The sequence below is a fragment of the Odontesthes bonariensis genome, chromosome 19, assembly GCF_027942865.1.
Source record: "Odontesthes bonariensis isolate fOdoBon6 chromosome 19, fOdoBon6.hap1, whole genome shotgun sequence".
In the NCBI taxonomy this organism is placed as follows: Eukaryota; Metazoa; Chordata; class Actinopteri; order Atheriniformes; family Atherinopsidae; genus Odontesthes; species Odontesthes bonariensis.
In genome coordinates this window covers 32,647,010-32,674,604 of record NC_134524.1, presented here as the reverse complement: position 1 = coordinate 32,674,604, position 27,595 = coordinate 32,647,010, and the positions used below count along the sequence as shown (strand labels likewise).

General features: G+C 44.3%; 1 protein-coding gene across 9 annotated transcripts in view; it reads left to right on the top strand.

The window, feature by feature from the left end:
- The window catches only part of LOC142368546 (calcium/calmodulin-dependent protein kinase type II delta 1 chain), a 124,213-nt gene that overhangs the window by 64,794 nt on the left and 31,824 nt on the right, over positions 1 to 27,595 (top strand). For all 9 annotated transcript variants that reach the window (XM_075450754.1, XM_075450752.1, XM_075450750.1 and 6 more), the window contains 6 exons: positions 4,259 to 4,313; positions 6,944 to 7,009; positions 14,229 to 14,301; positions 19,909 to 20,011; positions 21,041 to 21,124; positions 23,929 to 24,023. In XM_075450754.1, coding sequence (XP_075306869.1) covers positions 4,259 to 4,313; positions 6,944 to 7,009; positions 14,229 to 14,301; positions 19,909 to 20,011; positions 21,041 to 21,124; positions 23,929 to 24,023 — 476 coding nt within the window. The remainder of the gene's footprint in view (positions 1 to 4,258; positions 4,314 to 6,943; positions 7,010 to 14,228; positions 14,302 to 19,908; positions 20,012 to 21,040; positions 21,125 to 23,928; positions 24,024 to 27,595) is intronic.

The window sequence follows — 27,595 nt, the reverse complement described above, 5'->3', positions numbered from 1 at the left end:
TATTAAAGAGGAACTGGTGTCCAAGGTAAACAAATCACCGTTCGTTCTTATGTTCGATGAGAGCCTCAACGAAATGACAAATTTTTTAGTTGATTTTCATTATTTATAGTTCTCTCTACTCCCCATATTCCCAGCATGGAATAAGTAGCTAGCTAACATAACCAATGTTAAAAAACAACTTAATTGTGTCCGTTAAACTTTTTTGTGGTCTGCTGAAATTTTCTTTGATTTTTCACACCTCTGTTTGGCTTGTTGTCTGTGCTGTGGTGTTGTAGCGTTTACTACTACTATGCTGCAATGTTTCATCAATGCTTTACACAGTCCACACTTTCATTTGTTTGAGAAATAAATGAACAAATTTAAAAAAAAAAAGTTTTTCTTTGCCGGTAGGTCTGTGAAATAGGCCGTGAAATAGGTATTATTTTTTTTATAAAAGGTCTTAAAAAGACTTAAATTTGACTTGAAGAAACCTGTAGGAACCCTGTGGATCTCTGAAAGCGGAATTCAGTCTCAGAGCCCCTAAAGTTGCTCTTTTTGCACCTTGATGCCATTCTCATGACTCAACACTTCCTGGCACAGGAGAGAGGAAGCACAGCCTTATATGGTATCATTTAGGGCGTGGAGTATGCACATTTACTATCCTCATGCACGTGAACTTAGATATGCACGAGTGGGATTCATCATTTACGCAGGTCGTTACACACTTTTTCTGAAGTTAAGAGCGTTTGTTGAATCTGACGTGGCGTGTTCGTACGAGACCTTACGAAAAAAGTGAGATTAATTTAGAATAAAAATACGAAAATGTTCTTGCATGAGGCCCATTGTTTTTATATTTCATCTTAAGCTGTTGCCAAGTGCGCTTCTCCCCCGCGGGATTGCACCTAAATGAAATAAATGAATGGGCTACCATTCAAGCAGTTTCCCTGTAATATTATTGTGATTGCAAAGGACTACATTTAAACTTACACTTTTGCTGCTGCAGCGGTGTTGCACTTATTTCTAAAAACGTGTTGAAACTTGCCGGATGAGCGCATTAAGATTTCCAATTCGAGGTTGGTGAAAAACGTAGCCCCTCCTCTTCCCCGTTGCCATGGTGACTCGTGGAATCGGAGCTCCATTGATGCTGGCTTTTTAAAGTTGTGGCGCACACGCAAAACTCAAGGTGAAACTACTCAGAGTTGATTAAACTCACTCAAATCAGCGTTTCTGGAACCTAAAACTCAGAGTTTTCTTTCTCAGAGTAGAGCAACTCAGAGGTCAGGAATAGACTCAGAGTTTGTTGAACCTGCTACGTGAAATGGACCCCAGGAGAAACTCATCCATGCATTCATCTCCAGCAGACTCCATTACTGTAATGCTCTTTTAACTGGACTTCCCAAAAAGAGCATTAAACATCTGCAGCTCATCCAGAACGCTGCTGCTGGAGTTTTAACCCGGACTAAGAGATCTGAACACATCACAGCAGCTTTAAAATCTTTACTCTGGCTTCCAGTCAGTCACAGAATAGATTTTAAAAGCCTGCTGATGGTTTACAAATCCCAGAACGGTTTAGGCCCAAAATGCATCTGTGATATGTTCAGAGAATATAAAGCCAGCAGATCTCTTAGGCTAGATTTACACTGTCAGTTAAATGTTACCCAATTCCAATTTTTTTGCTCTCATGTGACACAGATCGGATATGTTTTTTGACCATGTAAATAGGACAAGGACGCATGCATTCGGATATTTTGAGATCGGATACAGGCCTCCTTCATATATGGAAATTTATCATATTCGAATCGGATATGTGACAATACGACCGCCGTGTAAACGGGCAGATCAGATATTCTTACACATTGCGTTCCACACGTCATTAAATATATGTCCTGGGATCGGTCTCGCACCCAGACACTCCTCTGAACAGCTGAGGAGGCAATGATGGCCCTTTTCCTCCTTCTCTGCCTTAAAATCCTGCCAATGTTGGGCGAACTTCTCATGTACCGCAACACTAGCATCACACCTATGTCAACGTCGTCCATTTGCCTCAGCAGTAGAGTTTGGTAAACACTTAAGTAGGCATGTGCGATGTTTCAGGTGAAAGGCAAGTGTAATCGCGTGAATCAGATATGAGTCACATTATTACAGTACGTGTAACCACACATTAAAAAAAATCGGATTTAGGCAAAAAATCAGATCTGGGCATCAAGACTTGCAGTGTAAATGAAGCCTTAGATCCAAGGACTCAGGCCAGCTGGTCCAGTCCAGAGTCCAGACTAAACATGGAGAAGCAGCATTTAGCTGTTCTGCTGCTAACAAGTGGAACAAACTGCCAGTGGAGATTAAACTTTCACCAAATGGAGACATTTTTAAATCCAGGTTAAAGACATTTCTGTTCTCATGTGTCTATGCATGAAATCTGCACGATATCTTTGAACTTATCTGGACTGTTGCTTGTTTTTAAATTCATTTAAATTATTTTATTTGTTTCTCTTTATATTCTTTTATGTATTTTAATGCTTCTTGCACTCCCTGCTGCAATGCTTTTATTTTATGTGAAGCACTTTGAATTGTTTTGTACATGAAATGTGCTATATAAATAAATTTGATTTGATTCGAAGTGTGGTTAAGTATAGTGTTCATAATTCAGAGTTGCCTCCTGTTGTCAGTGTTATGCTGGAGATACTCTGTACTGCCAAACCATATCAGCTCATCTGCCTTTACACACATATGAACTTCAGTAACATCCCATTCTTAATCCAGAGGCTTTAATATGACGTCGGCCCACCCTTTGCAGCTAGAACAGCTTCAGCTCTTCTGGGCAAGCTTTCCACAAGGTTTAGGAGTGTTTATGGGAGTTTTTGACCATTCTTCCAGAAGCTCATCTGTAAGGTCAGACACTGATGTTGGACAGAAGGCCTGGCTCACAGTCTCCGCTCTGATTCATCCCAAAGGTGTTCTATCGGGTTGAGATCAGGACTGTGCAGGCCAGTCAGGTTCTTCCACACCAAACTGGCTCCTCCATGTCTTTATGGAGCTTGCTTTGTGCACTGGTGCGCAGTCATGTTGGAACAGGAAGGGGCCGTCCCCAAACTGTTTCCACAAAGTTGAATGCGCAAATCCTCTTAAATCACTCGTACGGACGATTTAAGAACAAATCTGTGCGTACGAACGGTTCTTGCATGAGGCCCATTGTTCTTCAACTTTGTGGAACGTGCATATTCTCCTCTGCAGTGCAGAATGTGACATGAAGCAGAAACATGTATTGTGGTCAGACCAATCAGTGTTCCAGATGTTTGATGGATGAAATGGACGCCGTGTTCTCTGGAGCAAAGGAGCATCCAGCCTGCTGTCAGCAAGCACTCCCTGCAGCCAGGCTCTGGGATGGGATGGGCTCGGATCAGGGCCCGAATGAGCAAAGCTCATTTCCACTTCTGTGATGGCAGCATTAATGCAGAAAAGCTCACTGAGATTTTACAGCAACATGTGCTGCCATCAGGACCGCATCTGTTCCAGGGACGTCCATGCATTGCTCAAGCAGACCATGGAAAGCACATTCTGCGCACGTTCCAAAGGCACGGCTGAGGAAGAAGAGGGGACGGGTGCTGGACTGGACTTCGGAGCATGAAACTGTCCAAAATCTCTTGGTATGCTGAAGCATTCAGAGTTCCTTTCACTGGAACTAAGGGGCCAGGTCCAGCTCCTGAAAACAATCCGACGCTTTGCATTGCACTTGGTGATGTATGGCTTGGATGCAGTTGCCATGGAAACCCATTCCATGAAGCTCTCTACGCCCTGTTCTTGAGCTAATCTGGAGGCCACATGAAGGTTGGAGGTCTGAACTCTGCAGAAAGTTGGGGACCTCTGAGCACTATGAGCCTCAGCATCCTCTGACCCCGCTCTGTCATTTTACGTGGCCCACCACTTCCTGGCTGAGCTGCTGTCCTTCCCAATCTCTTCCACCCTGTTATAACACCACTGACAGCTGACTGTGGGATATTTAGCAGAGAGGAAGTTTCACCACTGGACTGGTTGCACAGGTGCCATCCTATCATGGTACCATGCTGGAGTTCACTGAGCTCCTGAGAGCGAAACATTCTTTCACAGATGTTTGTAGAAGCAGTCTGCATGCAGAGGTGCTTGGATTTATACAGCTGTGGCCATGGAAGTGATTAGAACACCTGAATTTAGTTATTTGGATGGGTGAGAGAATACTTTTTGCAGGATAGAGTATATTTAACTAAAACTGAATCCTCTTTATTTCTCTCTTTCGCCTCCACAGTACGACTCCATGACAGCATATCAGAGGAGGGATTTCACTATCTTGTCTTCGACTTGTAAGTGCTGGATTTTTATTTTTTTCCACAGTAAAATCCACTTGGTTGAACATGCACAGAACACACACGGATCATATTCCGGAGATGCTGAAACCTGGCGGCTGCTAGTCAGCATCATGTAAATGTGGCATCATGGCGTGTTTACCTCAGCAGTGCTGCATTATGAAGAACACACATAGAGATGCAATACTGATGAGCTGTGTTATATGATATGCAATTTTTTTATATATATATATATGTGTGTGTATGTACTCCATGTTGCCCTCTTAAATAAGAAGTACTGACAGCGAACACAGATGGCAGGTAGATGACTTAATGTGTCTGTAGCTGTTGAAAAGCCATCTGCTGGCTCTGTGTCTGAGTCATCTGTTCTTTAGAAATTGAAAATCAAGAAAAAATCCACCCTCTTATCACTAAATATCACACTGGAAAGAGTGAATGAGTCCAACTAAAATGGATTGAATTGGATCGACAAACGTTTCATCAATATTTCATGATATATGCTGCCAGTGTCTCATAAAGAGCTTGTGGTCAGGCTTCCACTGTTTTAAAAGCTATGATCAGTGCCCCTCTATCAAAGCAAAGCAGTGGTGCTTAAAATCTGTGTGTAGTAATCTGAAGTATGTGAGATAATAGATTTGTTTCATCAGAACAAATGAACACAAATCATTTTTGGGTCTGAAATCCTGGCCCTTTGTCTGCTTATTGAATGCATTGGTCTCAGCTTGATGCCTCATTTCTGCACAGTTTCAGTTTGTTCTTCTTAAGAGCACATGAAGCTGCCCGTTTCGTTCCCTGGAAGCTGAATCAGAGTGAATATGGTTTATGTATGATAGTTTATGCTGCACATTGTTCAACCCCTCCGTGTAAATCATGCTCAGTAGAAATGTCTCTTTACTCCAGTGGACGATCCAAAGAGGCTTTTTATTGAATTCATTCAGACTACATTTTTTGTTTAGTCTTTTGTCCAACTTCCTACTTTGTTAATAAAACAGTCAGTATCCTAAATTAAGATATTAGGTTTACAGTATCCTGTAAACCTAATATCTTAATTATTTCAACCACATATTTTCCTACCTTTGATTATTTCTGAACCTACGAACAATAGTACACTTCCACACCCCATAATACTAATCACACTCACGCTGCAGAAGTTTTTTCGATTTGTCCAAACAGCAGATTTACATGGCTCATGAGGTAGATTGGATTTCACCTGTGGAAACTGATGTAGACCCAACTGGTAATATTTTCAGCAGGCCACAGAGAGACTGAGCCTTAAAATATTATTCAGATACTTCTCAGTGTTTAGGGAAGACTAGAGCTGAAAAATATCCTTAAAATATCAGTAAATTCTATGAATCAAGCCTAATTCCTCTGAAAAGTCAGACTGGACTGAAAATGAGTGGAAAAAGCAGCCAATGGAGAACTATTGCCTAAAAGATTAGAAGAACTTCTGGCTGCTTGGAAGACGAATCTAAAGACATGAGGGGGAGATCAACGTGTTTGCACGGTACTTTATCTGGTAAGCGCTGTCCCTTTCTGTGGTGTATGCAACACACTGCAATAAAATAATCTTTAGTTTCAGTAGCTTAGTGCACATAATATCCCTGCATACACTCAATGACGTATACTTAGACCAATACCAGTTAGTCCAGCACTGTGAGGCAGTAAGGGGACAGAGCAGTGTTAACATCAGTGTGTGTGTGTGTGTGTGTGTGTGTGTGTGTGTGTGTGCCTTTAACAGCAGTGTGTGTGTGTGTGTGTGTGTGTGTGTGTGTGTGTGTATGCCTTTAACAGCAGTGTGTGTGTGTGTGTGTGTGCGCATCTTAAACAGTGCAAAAGTGTATGTTACACAAATAGATCCAAGTGGTTCATTCTGAGGTAATATAAACATAAAAATGATTTTAACAAAGCAATAAACATAGTTTTAATAATATTATCTTTTTTTCCCCTCATAAATCAGAATTTTTGTTGCACACTGCAACTTTAAATGAGTAAATTGAGCTAATTTCTTCTCCAACTTATTGAGGTCTGTCTGTAAAAAGTAATTTCTCACCAGTAACATGCAGGTAGTTTGTGAAAGGCTGTGGAAAGCTGCTCTGAACTGGCTGACTGCTACTCGCCATAATGAGGAAACGGGTTGTTATTTATAAAACTGGTGCAGTTTAAACTTAACCATGTGATCTAGTGTCCTTCTGGCTTTAGCTGTGTTTTACTGGGATGAATATCTGCTTTATGTGACCTCTAAAGGCTCACTCACAGCATGATGTACACAGCGTTGCTCAATTATTACTGCGTCTCCTTTCCATTATAGATATCCCATCTGTGTTAGTTGGAAAAGCTCTTTGGAATTGAATCATGGAAAAACCCAGAACTCCCCTTCAGCTGAATAAACAGTATGCGTGCAGTGTCTGAGTGGAACTGTGATTGCAGCTTTTTCACCATTTAAGCACATAAGCAACACATCAGTCTGGTTCCAAGCTGGTCTGTAAAAGCAGAAGGAAAAAAACAACCTTCCTCCAGATTAGATAATCTGGCCTTTTCCTCTGCAGACCCAGGAATAACAGTCTCATTTTAAAGTTTAAAGTTCCTTCTATCGGTCTGTCCATCCCTTTATCTCTTCCCTCCAGAGTGACCGGTGGGGAGCTGTTCGAGGACATTGTTGCCAGGGAGTACTACAGCGAAGCTGATGCCAGGTCAGTCCTGACGCTCTACAGTACCATTAGAAGGTTTTATGGTGTATTCCAGTTTTTCTTCTTCCTGAATTACTGAATAAGTGTGATGTGAGGTTGTCTGGTTGGGTCATAAAGGCATATTTAAGCACATACCGACTATTCAAAGTTGGGATATTATGAATTTGCCAACCTGCCAATCTGAGTATTGTTTTTGAAATGACTCAGCTAAAAAATACAGCGAGTCAAAGTTTTACTGCTCAGCTTTTTATATGCCTTTCAGGCCTAAAATGTCCACTCTTCCTTTGGTTTGGGCCACTTTTCTGTTTCTGCTTCCCTTCTGTTTATTGAAAAAGCCACTCAAAATTGAATCTCGTTTGTTGTGTTGATCAAATAGTTCAGTTCATCTATCAAATGATGCGGCTTCATTCCAAAGCATGTTCAACAGATTTGACTTATTATTTGACTTTTCTTCTAAAGCATCTTCTAAAGTTTGACTTTATAAGCAAAGAAGCTTAGAACAGATCTCAGATTCAGTTTTGCTGTGGATTTGGTGGATTTGTAAAAATGGCTTTACATGAAAAGAATCTGCATGCGACTGAAGCGTTTCTCTCTGTTTGGTAAATAACTGGACGGAAAAGGTCAACAGTTGGCTTTATTTCCAATATTTTTTGCAGTATGTGTTGGGAGTTAGTCGAGCTTAGTGTTAAGACTGGAAGCAGAGCAAAAAAAGCACACACACGCACTCAAGTTAAATACAGATGCCTTTAGTACAGGTTGTATACGGCACTATGCTCATCTCCAGCAGCTGTATGGAGCCACACTTATGCTTTCATCAGTATCTCCATCTTTAACTTTAACTACAACTTTTCCTTCAGCAGTGAAGCTGCCACCATGTTGATAAAACTGCGGTCTAACGTGAACAGTTTGTACATCATCTAACAAGCAGTGTGTAACAAGACTAACAGGTTCATGGCTTCACACACAGGAAAGGTTATGTACAGGCTAGGTAAGAAGAAAAAAGTCAATTTGTCCTTCCCAGGTCTAAAAATGAGGAAATCACAACAACACAGAACCTATTATACTATGTCAATACTTCCAAACAGCCCACCCTTACTGCTTCCATAGGAATTAAGATGCTCTGCAGCATTCAGGTGTGTGTTAACACGATGCCAAGGAGGAAAGACATCAGCCATGATCTTAGAGAAGCAGTATTTGCTGCCCATCAACCTGGGAAGGGTTATAAGGCCATTTCCAAACTATTTGGAGTCCATCATTCCACAGAGAGAAAGATTATTCACAAGTGGGAAACATTCAGGACAGCTGTCAATCTGCCCAGGAGTGGACGTCCCAGCAAGGTCACCCCAAGGTCAGAAACCAAAGAGCTACATCTCAGACTCTGCAGGCCTCAGTTAGCATGTTAAAGGTTAAAGGTCACCCCAAGGTCAGAAACCCAAGAGCTACATCTCAGACTCTGCAGGCCTCAGTTGGCATGTTAAAGGTTAAAGGTCACCCCAAGGTCAGAAACCCAAGAGCTACATCTCAGACTCTGCAGGCCTCAGTTAGCATGTTAAAGGTTAAAGGTCACCCCAAGGTCAGAAACCCAAGAGCTACATCTCAGACTCTGCAGGCCTCAGTTAGCAGGTTAAAGGTTAAAGGTCACCCCAAGGTCAGAAACCCAAGAGCTACATCTCAGACTCTACAGGCCTCAGTTACCATGTTAAAGGTTAAAGGTCACCCCAAGGTCAGAAACCCAAGAGCTACATCTCAGACTCTGCAGGCCTCAGTTAGCATGTTAAAGGTTAAAGTTCACCCCAAGGTCAGAAACCCAAGAGCTACATCTCAGACTCTGCAGGCCTCAGTTAGTATGTTAAAGGTTAAAGGTCACCCCAAGGTCAGAAACCCAAGAGCTACATCTCAGACTCTACAGGCCTCAGTTAGCATGTTAAAGGTTAAAGGTCACTCCAAGGTCAGAAACCCAAGAGCTACATCTCAGACTCTGCAGGCCTCAGTTAGCATGTTAAAGGTTAAAGGTCACCCCAAGGTCAGAAACCCCAGAGCTATATCTCAGACTCTGCAGGCCTCAGTCAGCATGTTAAAGGTTAAAGGTCACCCCAAGGTCAGAAACCCAAGAGCTACATCTCAGACTCTGCAGGCCTCAGTTAGCGGGTTTCTGACCTTGGGGTGACCTTTAACCTAAGAGCTACATCTCAGACTCTGCAGGCCTCACTTAGCATGTTAAAGGTTAAAGGTCACCCCAAGGTCAGAAACCCAAGAGCTACATATCAGACTCTGCAGGCCTCAGTTAGCATGTTAAAGGTTAAAGGTCACCCCAAGGTCAGAAACCCAAGAGCTACATCTCAGACTCTGCAGGCCTCAGTTAGCATGTTAAAGGTTAAAGGTCACCCCAAGGTCAGAAACCCAAGAGCTACATCTCAGACTCTGCAGGCCTCAGTTAGCATGTTAAAGGTTAAAGGTCACACCAAGGTCAGAAACCCAAGAGCTACATCTCAGACTCTGCAGGCCTCAGTTAGCAGGTTAAAGGTTAAAGTTCATGACAGCACAGTTTAAAAACAAAACAAAAAAAAAAAAACAACGTTGCATCACAACAAACCACAAGAATTCTGGAACATTGGGCCTCATTCACCAACAGTTCTTATGAACAAATTAGTTCTTGTGTCCTACTTTTGCACTTTTTGAGAAGATTGTGGCCTTCACCGATGTTTTCTCATCCAGGATTCTAAGAACCAATCCTAGGAACTCTCAGGAGTACTCTTCTGCACATCTGAACGCTGACATGATTTAACAAAACAAGCGTTTGTGTTGTCTGTTGTGCAGTTTATTAAAAACCATCAGCCGCGCTCTCCTGCGAGTCGTGGATGCAATAAATCATCTGGCCACACAATACATAAAGTTTCCACATGCAGCTGAAGAACAAGTCGCAGTGAAGAGGGATTTCAAGGTGTTGCTGGTCTTCCTAAACCTAATCGGTGCAATGGACTGCACACGTGCACGTCAATGCCCCCTCACACGATCCATTCCCATACCTCAACCCCAAGCAATATTACTCCAGAAATATCCTAAAAAGAACTAATCACAAAGGCCAAAAACCACAGTGGTTCACTTGAAACACCTCCTCTGGCTTTTATGACGGCTTTGATTCATCGAGGCGTGAACTTCTTTTAAAAAAACAATACTCTTTCTCAATCAGGTTTCAACTTTCTTCTATAGCAGTTGGCATATCTGATTTGCAGGATGGAACCTTGTCATTGAACATTTATGCTGGAAACTGACAAAATGGTCAATCAGATTGAGATCCAGACTGGCCATATTTGCTGGCCATGTCACTGAGCTGATATGTCTTTCCTGAAGAAAGTTGTGACCCATCTGTGCTCTGTGGCAGGAAAAATGACCTCAGCATCACCAAACCTCCTTTGATTGATGGAATAGGAGAAATGTCCACAATGTCGATATACATCAGTGCATTTCCTGCAGAGGTAATGGCTGCCATCTTCCCTGGTCCTTTACCTGCTATCAGCCCCACATCATCACTGATGGTGGAAATGTGCTGGTTTCCTTCAGCCAGTCATCTTTCATTGGACCAAACTAAAGTTCCAGCATCGTCTCCTTGGTGATTCATCTCTGAATCTCACTTTCATCCAAGCATCCACAGTCCATGCTTTTCTTCTCTTTAGGTGTTAGGTTACATTTGGCTTCCTGGATGGAAAACCCATTTCCTTCAGCTGTTTTCTTAGAGTTAAGGGACAAAAACTGCCTCCTGTTTCTCTCCATTTGCTCTGTACATTTTGATGCTTTTCTCAGTCCACTTGTATGTTTCCCTTTTACATCCTTCCCATTTAGTTTAGAGCCAGCAGACTGGAAACAACATCTCTGGCCACACACTAAGTTGAATGACCTTCTTTAAGGAGTTTCAGGATCCTTTTTTCACTGATATCTCTCTTGTTGGGGGCATGCTCTCTGCTAATCAGCCAGCTGCAACAACTCATTGAACTCTGCAAGTACTCTAACTTAACTGCACTACCGTACATTAACTACAGATCATTTAGAATATTTCAGGTATTTGTTTAAAAAAAAATGCAAGATTACACTTTTTTCCTTTACTTCATCCGACAGAAATATTAATCTGAAATGAAAAAAATGATAAAAATGATTGCAGCTAAAGATGATTCTACGAGCTAGTGATCCTTGAAGGCTTCTTAGTTTTTCACACACTGCTTCTGTATTTTGATGGATAGATAAAAATAGTGTAATATGTCATGTGGCATTATTCATTTAAGGTTGCATTTGGATCATTTTGAGACCTGGTATGTCTTGGGGTTTTATTATTTAGAATATTTCTTTAAATCAGAATATGGGTTTTCCTTTTTTTCCCTAAATCCCAATCCTACAGATACATCATTATTTGCTAAGAAAACTGTTTAATCAAAGCAAAACAGCAAACAGACTTCATTTCCCATGTTCACAAGGTTAGAAGTTACTGTATTTTGTAACTTTGGTTTGGCATTTTCCTCCATCCAGTCTTTATGCTAAGCTAGGCTAACCCCACCCAGACACAGAAATGAGCCTGATATCATCTAGCACTATAGAATAAAGTAAGTGATGATATTCTACAGAAAGATGAACTATTCTCCCGAGACTTTTACTCTGTCAGTCAAGTGTTATTTCATGTGTTGTTCCTCTTCTTCCTGACATTTCTCCCTCTTCCTCTCCTTCTTGCTCTGGCCTGGTCTCCTTTTCCTCCACAGTCACTGCATACAGCAGATTGTAGAAAGTGTAAATCACTGCCACATAAACGGCATAGTGCACAGGGACCTAAAGGTTAGTAAGTGATGCCAGTAACAGTAAGAAGACCCAGGCCTGCCCACCTGTGGTACCTTTGCTCGCTTCTCCACTGCCTGATCAGTCAGCCAATTAACCTTCGCCTCCTCCAAAAGCACAGCCTTTCCCTCTCCTGCAGTCACCCTCACACAGGAGGGTCTCATGTCCCCCCTGCGGCAGGCACTGTGGGCAGGTTGGCTGGAGGGGAGGCTGTAGGTTGTGTAGTGCTGGTGGGGCGGGTAGATAACCTCACTGCCTGCCTCTCCTGTATGCCAGTGCACGTGACATACGTCCAAAGCCATGCTCTGACAGGCTGAGACCTGAGAGGGGGGGGGGCAGAGGAGGAAGGATCTCATGTGGTTTGTCTATGATTCCATTTTTTGATACCCCAGGTTAGTCTTTTCTAAAAATCTGAGTAAGTTGAGTAATCTGAATGGTCCTGTTGCTTCACTGTTAGCAGTTCTCATTACCTTTAACATGGAAATGGATGCTCTATTAATTCAATTCAATTCATTTTTATTTATATAGCGCCAAATACAACAAATGTCATCTCAAGGCACTTAGATAATAAAGTCCAATTCAAGCCAATTGGAATTAAATTAATTGTAATCATTATTATTTATGAAATAATCCAATTCCCAGTGCTGACTACTTTAAAAGATGGCACGGAACCCAGGACTTAAAACACATTATTCATCTGTTTTGTGCAGAAATGAGCCGCTCACAGCTGCTCTTTAGCAGAGAGAGAGCAACGCTATCAACAAGCAGAGCCGGAACCATCTCTGCAAGTTTTCATCTCAAATTATTCAGAAAAAGTATTAAATCCTTACAGCTACTAACACTGCTGTCTTCGATGTTAGTAATTATTAATATTTTGGGTAGTCATTCAGTTGTATACTGAAGTGCGTTTCAAGCCATGTACACACTACAAGATTTCAAGGCTAATTTTTATGTCCCAAACAAATGTTGCAGGTCGCAGACGGATAACCCAGATCTGAGAAGCATCCGTCATCTAAAGGCAGTCACCAGTTTGTTTGTTTGAACACTTCCAAAGCTTATTTAAGACTCATGCCCCAGTCTCCAGTTTAATATTCTGTGTCAGCTGGCGTGGGAGTAGGTTGAGTACGGCATTGCTGAGCGCCTATGGCCAATGACCACATAAGCGACCGGGTAAAAGGACTAAAGGAATAAAACAAGCACTCAGTGAACAAACGTACAAGAAATTCTGGTCGACTCAGGAAACAGCTGGAAGGTCTTAATAAAGATCAGATGAGTCAGGAGTTGAGTCCTGAAGTGTGAACACGCTACGACTTCACAAGAGAAACGCTCTGCAATAATGTGACAACAGTGGAAATCTTGTAGTGTGTGAACATGGCTCACAGAGAAATTTATTTCCACCTGCTAAAACAAGCTGATTGAATACTTTCCCAGAGGCAATGGTAGTATGTTTAGCCCAGTTCCTGAAGGCCAGCACATACAGGGCTGGAATTATTCCCAGCTACCACCAATCACACGCCTTTAAGCTATGACACAGTACTCTGTGTCCTGCAGGCTGTGTTGGACCACACTTTCTATAATGATTAGGCTAGTTCATCATCACTGACTGAACCGTAGACATCTGCCCACACAGGGGCACTGAGTGACCTACCAGCTGTGTTACAGATGGTCAATTTGATCAGTCTCCTCTCTTGTTGTTTGCATTTATTTTGTCAGCAGTTTCCGAACCTCAGTGTTGGATAGAATTACCTGTAAAGGTAAATTGTAGTAGAAACAAAGTGAGCTGTGTTTGCTCTTGTAGCTCTGAGCCCTTATTGGGAACTGTCAGTGGGTATTAGTGGTTTTTTACCATTGTAAAAAGTGCTGCTTCGAGCCTTCCTCATATTTCACTTTGAACTTCCACGTTCAGTCCAGCTAAATGAGTCTGCAGGCGTCTTTGGTAGCATTGGTGGAAATAAATTTAATTTTCAGTAATGTAAGCAAGCAGACTGACAGAAAGAAGGGGTCAAATGGAGCATGTAACTGAGCCCAGAAAAGCACCAAGAAAGGGTCTGAACCACTTCCACCATCAGCTCCTGCGCCTCCCTCCTCTCTCCCACTGGAGACCCAGATCTAACACCACTTGTTTTGAGACTTGGGCAGATAATTGGCCATGTGTGTGCATGAGTAGAGAATGGTGACAGAATCATTGCTAATGTGTCTGGATACGACATGTACAAAAATGGAGCTCATTCATTTGATCTAATAGCCCCTAATTTTAGCTGGTGGGCCTGCCAATTGCCACACTGTTGCCTTCTCTCCTCACTAACACAGTCGGTCGCTGTCCAAGTGTCACAGCAAGCACACAGCCATAGATAGGGAGTGCGAGCTGGTCACTAACCCGTGCCCCCCTGGTGTTTGCATGCAGTCATTGTATTCAGCAGATCCTCGAGGCTGTGCTCCACTGCCACCAGATGGGTGTGGTCCACCGTGACCTTAAGGTAAGTAACCGGTGAAAAATCCAGATCTACTCTGTGTTTACCCCTTTGTCCCCCCGTTATACTCTGACCAGCTGCAGTGTTTCTTTTGTCTTTTCCCCCTGGACTGTTCCTGTGCTCAACCATTCTGTGTTCAAAGCTTTTCACTTGTTCCACTCTCCTACCACTCACTCTATGGATGGGGAAGGATATTCTTCTGTTCATGAAGTAGTTTCCCTGCAACTGGTTCATAAAGTTTATTTTTCCAGGTTACCAGTTAAAATGCAGTGTTTTCGTATATTTAAGGGTTCAGATGTTGGGATCAGTTACACCCACAGCCATCTGTTCTTCCACCTCTAATGCTGCTTTTTCTCCTTTTGGTTTGTTCCTAAAGCTCTAATTTGCCAATCAAATGAACCGGGTGGGTCTGAGGTTTGGTTCATCTTCTGCAATAATAAGCTTGCGTTTTGCATTTAATGACTGCTGAGACTGTGCTCTGATTGGTTGTTGCCAGGCAGCTGCTAGGGCTCAATGGATAAACTGAAAAGACAAACAAATACTTCCAAAACAAATGAGCTCGCCGCAGAACACATGCACTGTGACCAAGGCACTTCTGCTTGTGTGTACAGTGTTTGTGGGATTTCATTTGATTTCATGATTGATTTGATTTGGGCAGGACGGGGAGCCACACACACACACACACACACACACACACACACACACACACACACTTAGAAGCAGCCTTAAAATGAGGACGTCGCCTGCTACACTTTTCCGGCGAGGCCCTTTGGTCCTTTTTAAAGCTTGGCTGTGAAAACAGAATACATGACAATACCGTCTTTACAGAATTTGACTTGTTAATTCTTCCACTCGTGTAATATCATCGTAAAAACTGAAAACTATCCAGTTTCGACTTGGTGTCAGTATTAGTGGAATGTTACGCTGGTAGCACTAACGTTTGAGCTAATGTTAAAAGTTGGATGTTTCCCAAGGCCCATGTCAGATCCTAATGAAGCCCGAGTAATGCTCGTCACCAAATTAACTTTCATACTTTTATTTGTCTTCAGTTCATGTTCTTTTACTGACTGCTGGAAAATCCCAATAAAGTTGATGTCGGAAAATGTGGAACATTCTTTTTTGAGTTAAAGACGTAAAGTTGTGTGTGTGTGTGACATGAAGCTGTATGACATCCCATATCAGCAATATCATTTATGAACATTTTCTTACCCCCTGCTGCGTCCTGTGAGCAGAGTTCCGGCCTCGTTTTGGCGTCCACGAAGGTAGTCCGGCTAGTTGGCTGGGGCTAGAAAAATAAAGCGTCTTGCTTCTCAAAACAATATGCGTTCAAAAGAGTAATACATTTGCATCACAAAATCGTTCTCGATGAAAAAGTCAAACCTCACATCGCTTGGCGCTATTTTTGCCTCCCTTGATATCAGTGCGTCCAGCCACCTAGCGATAGCCGCACCTGTTACGGTGTTTGCTGCTCGGAAGCAGGGGAGTGCTCGGTCTGCTCTTCGGTCTGCACAGTTTACATTGGGCGCATTGATATCAAAACTCAGCTGGAACTCGGCTCACAGGACGCAGCGGGGGGTAAGTCAATGTTCATAAATTATATTTCTAATATGGGATGTCATACAGCTTCATGTCAAAAGAGGCGAACTATCCCTTTAAAGCAAACTGCTGCAGCAGGCCAGTAATTCTATCTACTTTACGTCTCACTGCATTAGACAGAACTCAATTCCAACTGTTACAAAAAAGCAGTAAGTCGGGAGAATGTCTCTTTATCAGCTTGATGTGAGCTGGACGCTGTCTGGCCTCAGTGAAGCTGACCACATCCTGCATGCTGCATCAGTGAAAGGTTTTCTGGGTATTTGTGTTCATCACCCTGTGAGTTTGACTGTGGTTGCTGTCCTAGCCTTACATGAAGGCCTAAAAACCAAACTAAACCACACACTCTTATGCATTAACACGTGTGAAACCTCATTAAGTGACTTCCTCCCATATATCATCATCGGAAAGCTGGGGAAAGAGATGATAATCCTCTGTGAATGCAGCCCACATGGAACAGCCAAATGTTTTCTTGGCTTTTTTTGTATCAATTCTGATTTCATGTGCAGCCCAATGAGTTCTGCAGTGTTCTGCATCAGTCTGTATTTGCATTTTGAAATCTTTGAATCATATCCTCAATGTTGCTCAACAAAGAACATGAAGGTAATAGCAGCAGTGCACACATGTCGTGCAGAGGTCCCTGCTCCTCAGTTGGGGGGCTGTTTTGTAGGAGAATGGTTAAAGGTAGGAAGGACTTCCTGAGGTTTTGTTCTGGACCACAGAGCTGATTGAACTTCACTGTCCCCATACTGTGCCACAGAGGGGCTGGGATAGATGGCCCATGATGGATAGCCCCATCCATCCATTTTCTAATCAGAGATGCCCTGACTGCTCTCTCCTCTCCACCTCCTCCAGCCCAATGAGTCATTACCAAGCGAGATAATCTCTCTGCTGGGTTCTGAGTCTGCCCTGAGGCAGGACATGTCCAGAACATCACACACACAGTTCACCAACTGCTCCAGTAAAGCTTGAAATGTGAACACAAGCTGATGTCATGAAATTATCTTCCACTGATTTCAGTCAACATGTAACATGACTGAAGCCAGAAAAGATATTTGACAGTATGTCTGGGCACTGAACTAAAGGTCCATGAAGGGTCATTTGTTGTTTCACTTTCTTTCCACTTTCCACTCTTTTTCACTAGATGAGACTAAGTGCAGGTGTAATATGTGCCATATATAAGGGGAGTGTAAAGGTATGTCAGGAGGAATTAGGATGTTTTTTTTGGGTTAAACGAAAAGCTGGAAAATTCCTCATCCGCGTGGTCCAACAGGAAGCAGCAGTGGGACTAAAAAGGAATTTGAAGGACTGCTAAATATCACATTTTGCTTTTGCTTCATACTCAGTAAAGACAGGAAGAGCCCACATCATTTAACCAACCAGGCCTGTCTCATTCATTTCAATTCAGTTTTATTTATATCGCACCAATTCACAAAAAAGTAACTTTAAAGAGACAGGCTAAATTATTCCAATGAAAATCCAGTTCAAACTAATTCTTTATAATCCAGTTCAATAAAATAAATTCATATCTCCATTAGTCCCATTCATATCATGCCAATTTAAAGGAAGGCACCTTGTTATGGAAGCCAACAGAATCCATCTGATCTTCTCTTTGATTAAGTCCCCAGTTCTGAGCATTCATGAGGCGACACTGGAGAGGAACGTTTAACAGGAAGAAACCTCCAGCAGAAGGCCATCTGAAACACAAGTTCATGACATCAACAATGTCATATGAACACGGAGAGTAACAAGCACCGAGTGAAGGTGCATCATGGGACGACCCCTGCCTGTAGGGGCCGATAGCAGCATCTGGAGTGTGCCCTCTGCTGTGGGGGGGCTAAAGGCTGAGTTATACTTCTTTTAACTGCCCTTGCGCTTGTGTTAATGGCTCGAGACGTTTATGCTTCATTTAGCTTTGCCGGTGCTTCCAAAGCATGCTTCTTCTTCTTCTTTGGTTTCTACCTTGGCGTTTGAAAACAGCGGTCTTTTATTAGGGGATGAAACCAGAAGATGAACACGCCGCCGGATGTGATGTAGATAGTGGCTTGTGCTCGCGTCCAGAGTGGCTACTCTATAGCTCTGCTCGCGTCTTGCGTGAAGTTTAGAAAATTGAGGTGACACACGCAAGCACGCAAGGGGGGGCTTCCAACCGCGCAAGGGCTTGCGTTGCGTCTTGCGTTGCGTCTTGCGTTGCGTCTTGCGTTGCGTCTTGCGTTACCGACTATAAACCAGGCTTAAGTCACATGCTGAGTTAGACCATAGAGCAGGGTGTACTTAAGAGCCAGTTACGGCATGCTGGGCCCTTAGAATGTGCAGCTTTGGTCCTCACTGCTGTTGAAGCAACTGTGTGTAATTGTTGGGTAGGGCTGTCGCGGTGAGGGAATTCCCACCGCGGTGACTCATAGCCGCTCAACAGCGCGGTATGCGGTGATATCGCATTTTTTTTCATTAGGCTACTTTCCACGACATGCAATGTTAGATGAAAATCGAGCGCATAATCCGGCTTTTTTCCCAGCGATTCTGACATTTCACTTTGCTTTGCCTGTCATTTACTCGCTCACAGACCAACATAGCGGAGATCAAGCAGCGCATACCCCAGTTCTGCAACATTGTTGCCAGTGCCACATGGCAAATATCAACATTGTTGCAGACCTGGGCACGTTTCGTTTAGTAATGACGGAGAAAAACGAAGCAGATCAGGGCAGCAGTTGAGCTCACGTGTCCGGGATACAGTTTTTTTTAAACAGACTGCCGCCGACCAACCAACCCCGGCACATTTTTTAAACTTTTTTTTTTTTTTTTTTTTTTAATAGTTTCACCTACACAGTTTTGTTGAAATGATCAGGTATTTCCCAACAGCAAATGTGCACACCAAGCTGTGGTTCTGTGGAAGCTAGTTTATTGTTGATATTAGACGGTCGCATTTACAACGGTAAACATGGATAATAAGGGAAGATTCAAAGCCATAAAGTGTCCGGACTAGGCAGAGGAGTAAAGCCGAGATAAAGGTAGGCCACTGCATTTTATTTTAACTTCTATTGCTACGACACTGAGTAGGCATATTCTTGTAATATCAGCTGCCGAGGGAGAATGAGACCACAACGAGTGGCATGCAGACGTGTGTGCGTGTGCGGTGCCTATATGCAAAGATGACGACAGAAACGCGGCACCTAGCTGTGTTAATGTGTTTCTCCTGCCTTAAGGGGAATATACAATGTATCATTATTACTGTGCTGGCTTTAAAAAGTATCAGTTCTGTCAGTCGCTTTGTATCTACTGTGCAGTCTTAAAAACTCGTTCAGTTTCTCGAGTTGTTCTGCGCGTGCAAGCTTGCGTGCGGTGGGCGGTGGTGGCGGTGGCCTGGACACGCACCGCGGAGGTCCTCTCAGCACCGCGGTGATTGCATTTTGCGGTTATCGCGACAGCCCTATTGTTGGGTAAAAATAGCAGCTTGCTTTGATCAACAACAGCCTCCTCCTTGTTGTTCTTGGGTTATAGCTCAGTCATTTTCTCTCATATCCTACTGGACTCCATCAGGATCCTGCTCTGAGAACGTCAACAACTGCATTATTCATCCACTCCAAGCCTTTTCCTGAAGACCCTCTCCCCTCTGAGCATTTCCTGGGCTTTGGAATGAGTCACAGGCCACCTTTCCACATTTGAGTTGCTCAACTTGAGTGCAACCCCCCAGCATCATGTTTATGTCTGTGGCCCCTTACTGAACCTGAATGTAACCAGGATCAATGGTGGCTTTATATGTTAGGCTGGACTCTGACATGTCTTTTTCCAGTAGATTTTTCTCCAGCTGTTAAGATTTGGCTTATAGCTCAACTGAACACTTGAAGTCACGGCAACAGTCATTTGTGTTATTGTAACCCAGAACGACCCTTAGCTGTCGGTTTAACCAAACCCTTTTTCAATCTTTACCTCTGTCCTGTTTATTTTCAGTATGTTTTCATTGGTTGTTGTATACTGGCATGAGATTCTGATGCTTGTCTGTCTGCTTTTATTCAATCCAAGCCAGAAAATTTGCTCCTCGCCAGCAAGTTGAAGGGAGCAGCAGTTAAACTGGCAGATTTTGGCCTGGCCATAGAAGTGCAGGGAGACCAGCAGGCATGGTTCGGTGAGTACACGCAAATACTTCATTTAGCTTTTCTATGTGGTGGTTGTCCCAATCCATGGAATGCTGTCTTTGGGTATAAAACTGATGGTCAGTATAAACATTTTTTGTAATGTAGATCAGCGTGAAGTTGACTTAGTCTTACATGTTCTCGTATGTATAGTATATTCATCATGTGAAAGCCCATTCACATCCAGTAGGTACATTATTGGATCGTCATTATGATTGAAAGAATTGTTTTTAGTCTAACATAGTTTGCACAGTAACTCATCATAACATTAATATGATTTGTTCTTAATGGGAACTTGAATGGACTCGAAGAGCCTTGAAGTCTTTCTGTGGTATTTGGCACAGAAATGTTAACAGCATATCCTTTCAGTCCTGTAAGTTGTGTTTTTGAATCGCTGAAGACCAGACTTATTCAGACACATGCTCTTACATACAACCCACACCCTCCACCAACTTCCTTACCACCAAAGTATGATCTGATTAAAGTAAAGTAAGTCAGACCAACTCCATTTTTTGTCCTGGTTTTGGATTTGTTTAAGCGGCTACTTTTATTGGAAGTCTACAACTATGCCATTCAGTCATCAGAGCTTTATCTACTTATCTGAAGGGACTCGGTGTGCTACTGCTCTGGGCTCTTATGTCAGGTTGGATTTGGCTGCATTTCCATTTCTCCTTACGATTCCCCATCCAGCAGAGAAATAATTGGTCTATTCCCTGAGCAGCATCCTCTATCTGGAACCAGTTCACTTTGTGTTCTGACTTTGCTACTCAGCCCTATTACATCTTATCGCCTGTAGGCTCTGCCACTACATCAAGCTGTTGTAAAGGTAGGGTGCGTGTTGCTGATGGTGAGCCAGGCTGCATACCATCTGGAGGATGTTGTTGTTGAGGAGCTTGTTAACCTCAGTTCATAAACTTCACTTTATGGGCCCACTGATCCTGACTTATTGTGAATATTTGCTCCTAACAAATTTTTAATAGACTTTCCACCAAGTTTAATGCTTATATGTGTATGTCTTTCAGGTTTTGCTGGCACACCAGGGTACTTGTCTCCAGAGGTGCTGAGAAAAGATCCTTATGGCAAGCCTGTGGATATGTGGGCCTGTGGTAAGATTCTCTGCTAAACTGTCTCTCTTTGGGATAAATAAAGACTCAGGCCAAAGATTAGTTTGACTGAGCTACTAAAGGCGTCTAAACTTAGTTTTGAATGACTTCTGATTTCAATAGTTTTATTATATAATTACCAGTGGTAAAAGAAATATTCAGCTCTTTTTGCAGATATAAACTGTCCCCAGCAAAAGTACAACTATTCTATAGTACTTTTTTATATTTTGCTGGCAAGCAGCCAGACTTTGTTATAATCTTTTAATTTTAGTCCTCGTACCTGATCATTTTCAGAGAAATACGTTTTCTTTGTTTGTTGTTGTTTGTTCAGTCACTTAGCACTGACTTATAACTCAAGCATAAAATATAGCTGCAAGCAGCGATGTGGGGGTCCTAGCAGAATGGCCCAATAGGGAAGGCGTCGTGAGTCCATGCACTAAGTTTGGCATCGATACATCAATGCATGGCAGAGATACGGCCAAATGTCCCACTCGCGTGTCGGCGTAGAGTTTGATTGGCTGCCGCGGTTAAACGGAAGTGAAATAAAATAATCCACATGATAACTTATGTGCGGCTTGGTCTGAAGATTCTATGTGCCAAGTCCCGTGGAGATTGGACAATATCAGTGGCCTGAAATGCTTTTTGAAGGTTTTCGATTAAATTCAAAATGGCGTAAAATCCAACATGGCGCAGATGATGTCATGATGTGCGTTGACCTCGTCTGCATCCAGGGATTCCATTGGTACCTCATTTTTTAAATTTGGCCCAAGGGGTCCAAAGATATGAGCAAAAATGCATTTATGCTACATATAGCGCCACCTAACTTCTCGGGCCTCTTACTTTAGCAGTCTTGAGTCTGTGTTATAAGTTTGACGTCATAACATTAAATGGTTGCCAAGATATGACCTCACTTCCGGTTTGGCGGCGTCAACCTCAAGTTTGATTAGCTTTTATGGAAAATTGGAAGCCTAATTAAAAATTCCACACGATAACTTTTGTGCGGCTTGGTCTTAAGAGTCTATGTGCCGAGTTTCATGAAAATTGAACAATCTCTGTGACCTGAAATGCTTTTTTAAGCTTTTCAATAAAATTCAAAATGGCGGAAAATCTAGGCTTACACAAATTGGCGTCATAGGGTGCGTTGGACTCGTCATGATCCAAGGATTCCAACGATGCCTCATTTGTGAAATTTGGACCAAGGAGTCCAAAGTTATTAGGCTGAATGCACTTTGAACTTTGGCATGTTGGTGGCGCTAGAGAGTAGGCTCTTGGGGCATGAAAATTCTTGACTTTGGCTTTGGCACTTGGCTGATTACGTGTGCCAAATTTCACAACTTTTTACCATAGCGTTCATGGGGCTGCCATAGACTTACATTGCAGCGGATACGGATGAATAATAATAATAAGAAAAGCTACTAACTCAATGGGTTCCTGCAGCTTCGCTGCTAGGACTCCCAAAAAAACAGCACCTAGCTCAGGTAATGAACAAGACATTTTGGCAAAGTACCAATTTTAAATTGCATCTTTACCAGTTTGACAGACATAAAATCGTATTTTTGCACCAACAAGGTGATTGTGAAAGGGCTATCAGCTAATGCCAAATCACAAGAAGTGGACTGAAAATCAGTGGCAGCAGGTCTGATGGAGGGATGAATCCTCCCCAGAGCCCGGACCTCAACATTACTGAAGCAGTGTGGGATCATGTTGGCAGAGAACGGAACAAAAGGCAGCCCACATCCAAAGAAGACCTTTGGGATGTCCTTCAAGAAGCCTGGAGAACTATTCCTGAAGACTCCTTAAAGAAAGGACAGAAAGCTCGTCTGAGAGGGTTCAGGCTGTGCTGGAGGAGAAAGGAGCTCAGAGCAGAGATTGACTGAAGCTTGCAGCTAAGTGATAGAAAATAATTTAGTTTAGAATGCTATTGGGCCTGAATAAGTTGATTCCAAAATAAAAATGAGTTTCAGCCTCTCTTTCAAAGTTTTGTACACATGTGAAAAAGTGGGCTGCAGATGTTCCTCAGTTCATGTCTGTTCAGATGACAGTTGCTAACACTTACTTCTGATGGGCCAGGACAGCTGGGCCTGAGATGACACACACACACACACACACACACAGGTGTGTTTAAAGGTGCAACAGCAATAGTTGGTGTTGTGTTTGTGGTCAGACCGTTGGATAAAAAGTCTTTCATCGTTCCCTGGCATCCAGCCAACCAGTCAAAAACAAAGCTCTCTGTGTGTTCTTCAGGTTGACCTCACACACTGGTGCACAGAGCCATGGATTTAACTTTGTCATCATTGCTTGTTATGTGCTGAAGGTTTTTACATAAAATAAAATTAAAAAAAGCTTGTGAGGAAATGTTAAATACCTCTTTGCTGAGGTGGAAAAGTAAAAGCAACAAGAGAAACAAACTTGATGAAAAAATGTCGACATATTTTGGTTTGTGACTATTGGAGTGAAAACAACTGAATGAAATGTGTGAAGAAGTAGTAGAAAAAAATTCCTCCCTATTTCTACCATATTCACCATATCGTCTTCCTCATGTGTTTTTTCCCATTTCATCTGCTGCTGCACCTTCCTTTGCAGTGGTTGAAATTAATTCAACTGGAACGTTTCCACCAGCAGCTGTTCATCTTAATGAAAGGACTCAGTTGTCCCACAATAGTAGTAAAGAAGATCATTCTTCTTAATTACTGTTTCAGAATCCATAAACTGTGTTTCAACGTATATATTACATAAGGGAGTGGTCTATCAACACAAACTGTTACCAAAGTGTGTGTGTGTGTGTGTGTGTGTGCGTGTGTGCGCAGGTGTGATCCTCTACATTCTCCTGGTTGGATATCCTCCGTTCTGGGACGAGGACCAGCACAGACTGTACCAGCAGATCAAAGCCGGAGCTTATGATGTGAGTTTCACACTCTCAGGGTTGCTGAAGGCCAGGCGTTGAGCTTTTCCTCTGCTTTTCTGTACATGGGCTGTTTCTGTACATCTGCGTTTCAGGACCACCTGCCAGTTGTTAGGAGCCTGAAAAACATTTGACGGAGGAGAGATTTTGTCGCCTCCCTTTTGTACTGAAATCTTCTTCTCGTCTCACTCTTTGTGTTTCCTGTCGTTTTTCTCTACCTCTGTAAACATCACTTGTTCTCCGCTGCTAAAATCATCTGAAAGGTGGAAGAAAACGGGGCTGAACAGTCATCGATCAAAGATGAAACTTTATAGTTCAGTTCTTTGCACTTTGAGCTTGAGCCACGTGCTGTTGAATCAGAGGGGTCTTCTGATGCACCTGAGGAAGGTGTAATATGAATTAATGTGATGTTAAATTGCTTTTAATGTTTTGTTTTTTTTTGTAGTTTTCTCTAAATTTTCATCTTTATCTACATTTAATTTCACATGGAGACAGTGAGGATAAAACACCCATGCATGAGTTACTATACAATTCCTTATTTTCTGATATTTATTCCTAAACTGCTGGTTGAATCATTTAAATCCTCTGCTGTGTATGCAACCATGGGGGAAACAAAGTGCACCCTCTTTTGATTTCATGGTTTCCGTATCTTAATAAACAGTTACTTGGTCCTTACCGGGTCTTAGAATTTCTCCAAAACAATGAGAGAGATTAACATCTAAATGATTGGAACTGACTGGAGTTATTTTTTTCAGCCTCTTCCACACAGGCCTTTACTGATGTGCCTTGGTTTGGCACTGCGTCGTGTAAGCTGCCTTCAAGCAGCCAGCAACGGACAATGTAACAAGGAAAAATGCAGCTACCTTGTGTGCTTACAACAAGCCGGCAGAGCTGAACTTTCCACTCTGACCAGCGGTGCTGTCACCACACAGCAATGTGGAGCTGATCCGATTAGAATGTGTGAATTACGAAGGGGAACAGGTTAATGAGACTGTCCATTTTTTTCCTCCATCTATAAGGAGTCTTTTTCACACAGAACTTTAGTTTTTGATAAGATTACACAGTGTGTAATGTCATGTGTTTTTGTGAAACCTACTGAGGATCAGATGACTGTTTTCATACACTGCTCCAAAAAATAAAGGGAACACCTAAACAACACAATGGAACAGACAGCAGGTGGGAATGAGGAAGACCACCCCTGTAAAGGAGTGGTTCTGCAGGGGGTGACCACAGAGCATTTCTCTGTTCTCACCCTTTCTGGCTGATGTTTTGGTCACTTTGCATTTTGTCAGTGCTCTCACCCCCAGAGGTAGCATGAGGCGGTGTCTGCAACCCACAGAAGGTGCTCAGGTAGAGCAGCTCATCCAGGAAGGCACATCAATGTGATCTGTGGCAAGAAGGTTTGCTGTGTCTCTCAGCACAGTGTGCAGAGCATGGAGGAGATACCAGGAGACAGGCCGGGACCCCAGGAGACAGGCCGGTACCCCAGGAGACAGGCCGGTACCCCAGGAGACAGGCCGGGACCCCAGGAGACAGGCCAGCATACCAGGAGACAGGCCGGGACCCCAGGAGACAGGCCAGCATACCAGGAGACAGGCCGGGACACCAGGAGACAGGTCAGCATACCAGGAGACATGCCGGGACCCCAGGAGACAGGCCAGCATACCAGGAGACAGGCCGGGACACCAGGAGACAGGCCGGGACCCCAGGAGACAGGCCAGCATACCAGGAGACAGGCCGGGACACCAGGAGACAGGCCGGCACACCAGGAGACAGGCCGGCACACCAGGAGACAGGCCGGGACACCAGGAGACAGGCCGGGACCCCAGGAGACAGGCCGGGACCCCAGGAGACAGGCCGGCACACCAGGAGACAGGCCGGTACCCCAGGAGACAGGCCGGGACACCAGGAGACAGGCTGGTACACCAGGAAGCAGGCCGGTACCCCAGGAGACAGGCCGGTACCCCAGGAGACAGGCCGGGACACCAGGAGACAGGCCGGCACACCAGGAGACAGGCCGGGACACCAGGAGACAGGCCGGGACACCAGGAGACAGGCCGGCACACCAGGAGACAGGCCGGGACCCCAGGAGACAGGCCAGCATACCAGGAGACAGGCCGGGACACCAGGAGACAGGCCGGGACACCAGGAGACAGGCCGGCACACCAGGAGACAGGCTGGGACCCCAGGAGACAGGCCAGCATACCAGGAGACAGGCCGGCACACCAGGAGACAGGTCAGCATACCAGGAGACAGGCCGGGACACCAGGAGACAGGCCGGGACCCCAGGAGACAGGCCGGCACACCAGGAGACAGGCCGGTACCCCAGGAGACAGGCCAGTACACCAGGAAACAGGCCGGTACCCCAGGAGACGTGGAGGGGACCGTAGGAGGGCAACAACCCAGCAGCAGGACAGCTACCTCCTCTTTTGTGGAAGGAGGAACAGGAGGAGCGCTGCCTGCAGAATGACCCCCAGCTGCCACTAACATGCATGTTTCTGCTCAAACTGTCAGAAACAGACTCCATGAGGGGTGTGTGAGGGTCCACGTCCACAGGTGGGGCTTGTGCTTACAGCCCAACACCGTGCAGGGAGATTGGTGTTTGCTGCCATTGGCGCCCTGTGTTCTTCATGGATGAGAGCAGGTTCACACTGAGCACATGTGACAGATGTGACAGATGTGACAGATGTGACAGATGTGACGGACGTGGCAGAAGTGGCAGACGTGACAGATGTGACGGAGTCTGGAGACGCCGTGGAGAAGGTTCTGCTGCCTGCAGCCTCCTCCAGCAGGTCCGGTTTGGCAGTGGGTCAGTAATAGTGAGGGGAGGCATTTCTTTGGAGGGCCGCACAGCCCCCCATGTGCCAGCCAGAGGTACCCTGACTGCCATTAGGTACCGGGATGAGACCCTCAGAGCCAGTGTGAGACCACATGCTGGTGCAGTGGGCCCTGGGCTCCTTCTGATGCATGACAACGCTCGGCCTCATGTGGCTGAAGTGAGTCAGCAGCTCCTGCATGATGAAGCATTGATGCTGTGGACCAGCCCGTTCCCCAGACCTGAATCCTGCCCGTTCCCCAGACCTGAATCCAGCCCGTTCCCCAGACCTGAATCCTGCCCGTTCCCCAGACCTGAATCCTGCCCGTTCCCCAGACCTGAATCCTGCCCGTTCCCCAGACCTGAATCCAGCCCGTTCCCCAGACCTGAATCCTGCCCGTTCCCCAGACCTGAATCCTGCCCGTTCCCCAGACCTGAATCCTGCCCGTTCCCCAGACCTGAATCCTGCCCGTTCCCCAGACCTGAATCCTGCCCGTTCCCCAGACCTGAATCCTGCCCGTTCCCCAGACCTGAATCCTGCCCGTTCCCCAGACCTGAATTCTGCCCGTTCCCCAGACCTGAATCCTGCCCGTTCCCCAGACCTGAATCCTGCCCGTTCCCCAGACCTGAATCCAGCCCGCTCCCCAGACCTGAATCCTGCCCGCTCCCCAGACCTGAATCCTGCCCGTTCCCCAGACCTGAATCCTGCCCGTTCCCCAGACCTGAATCCTGCCCGTTCCCCAGACCTGAATCCTGC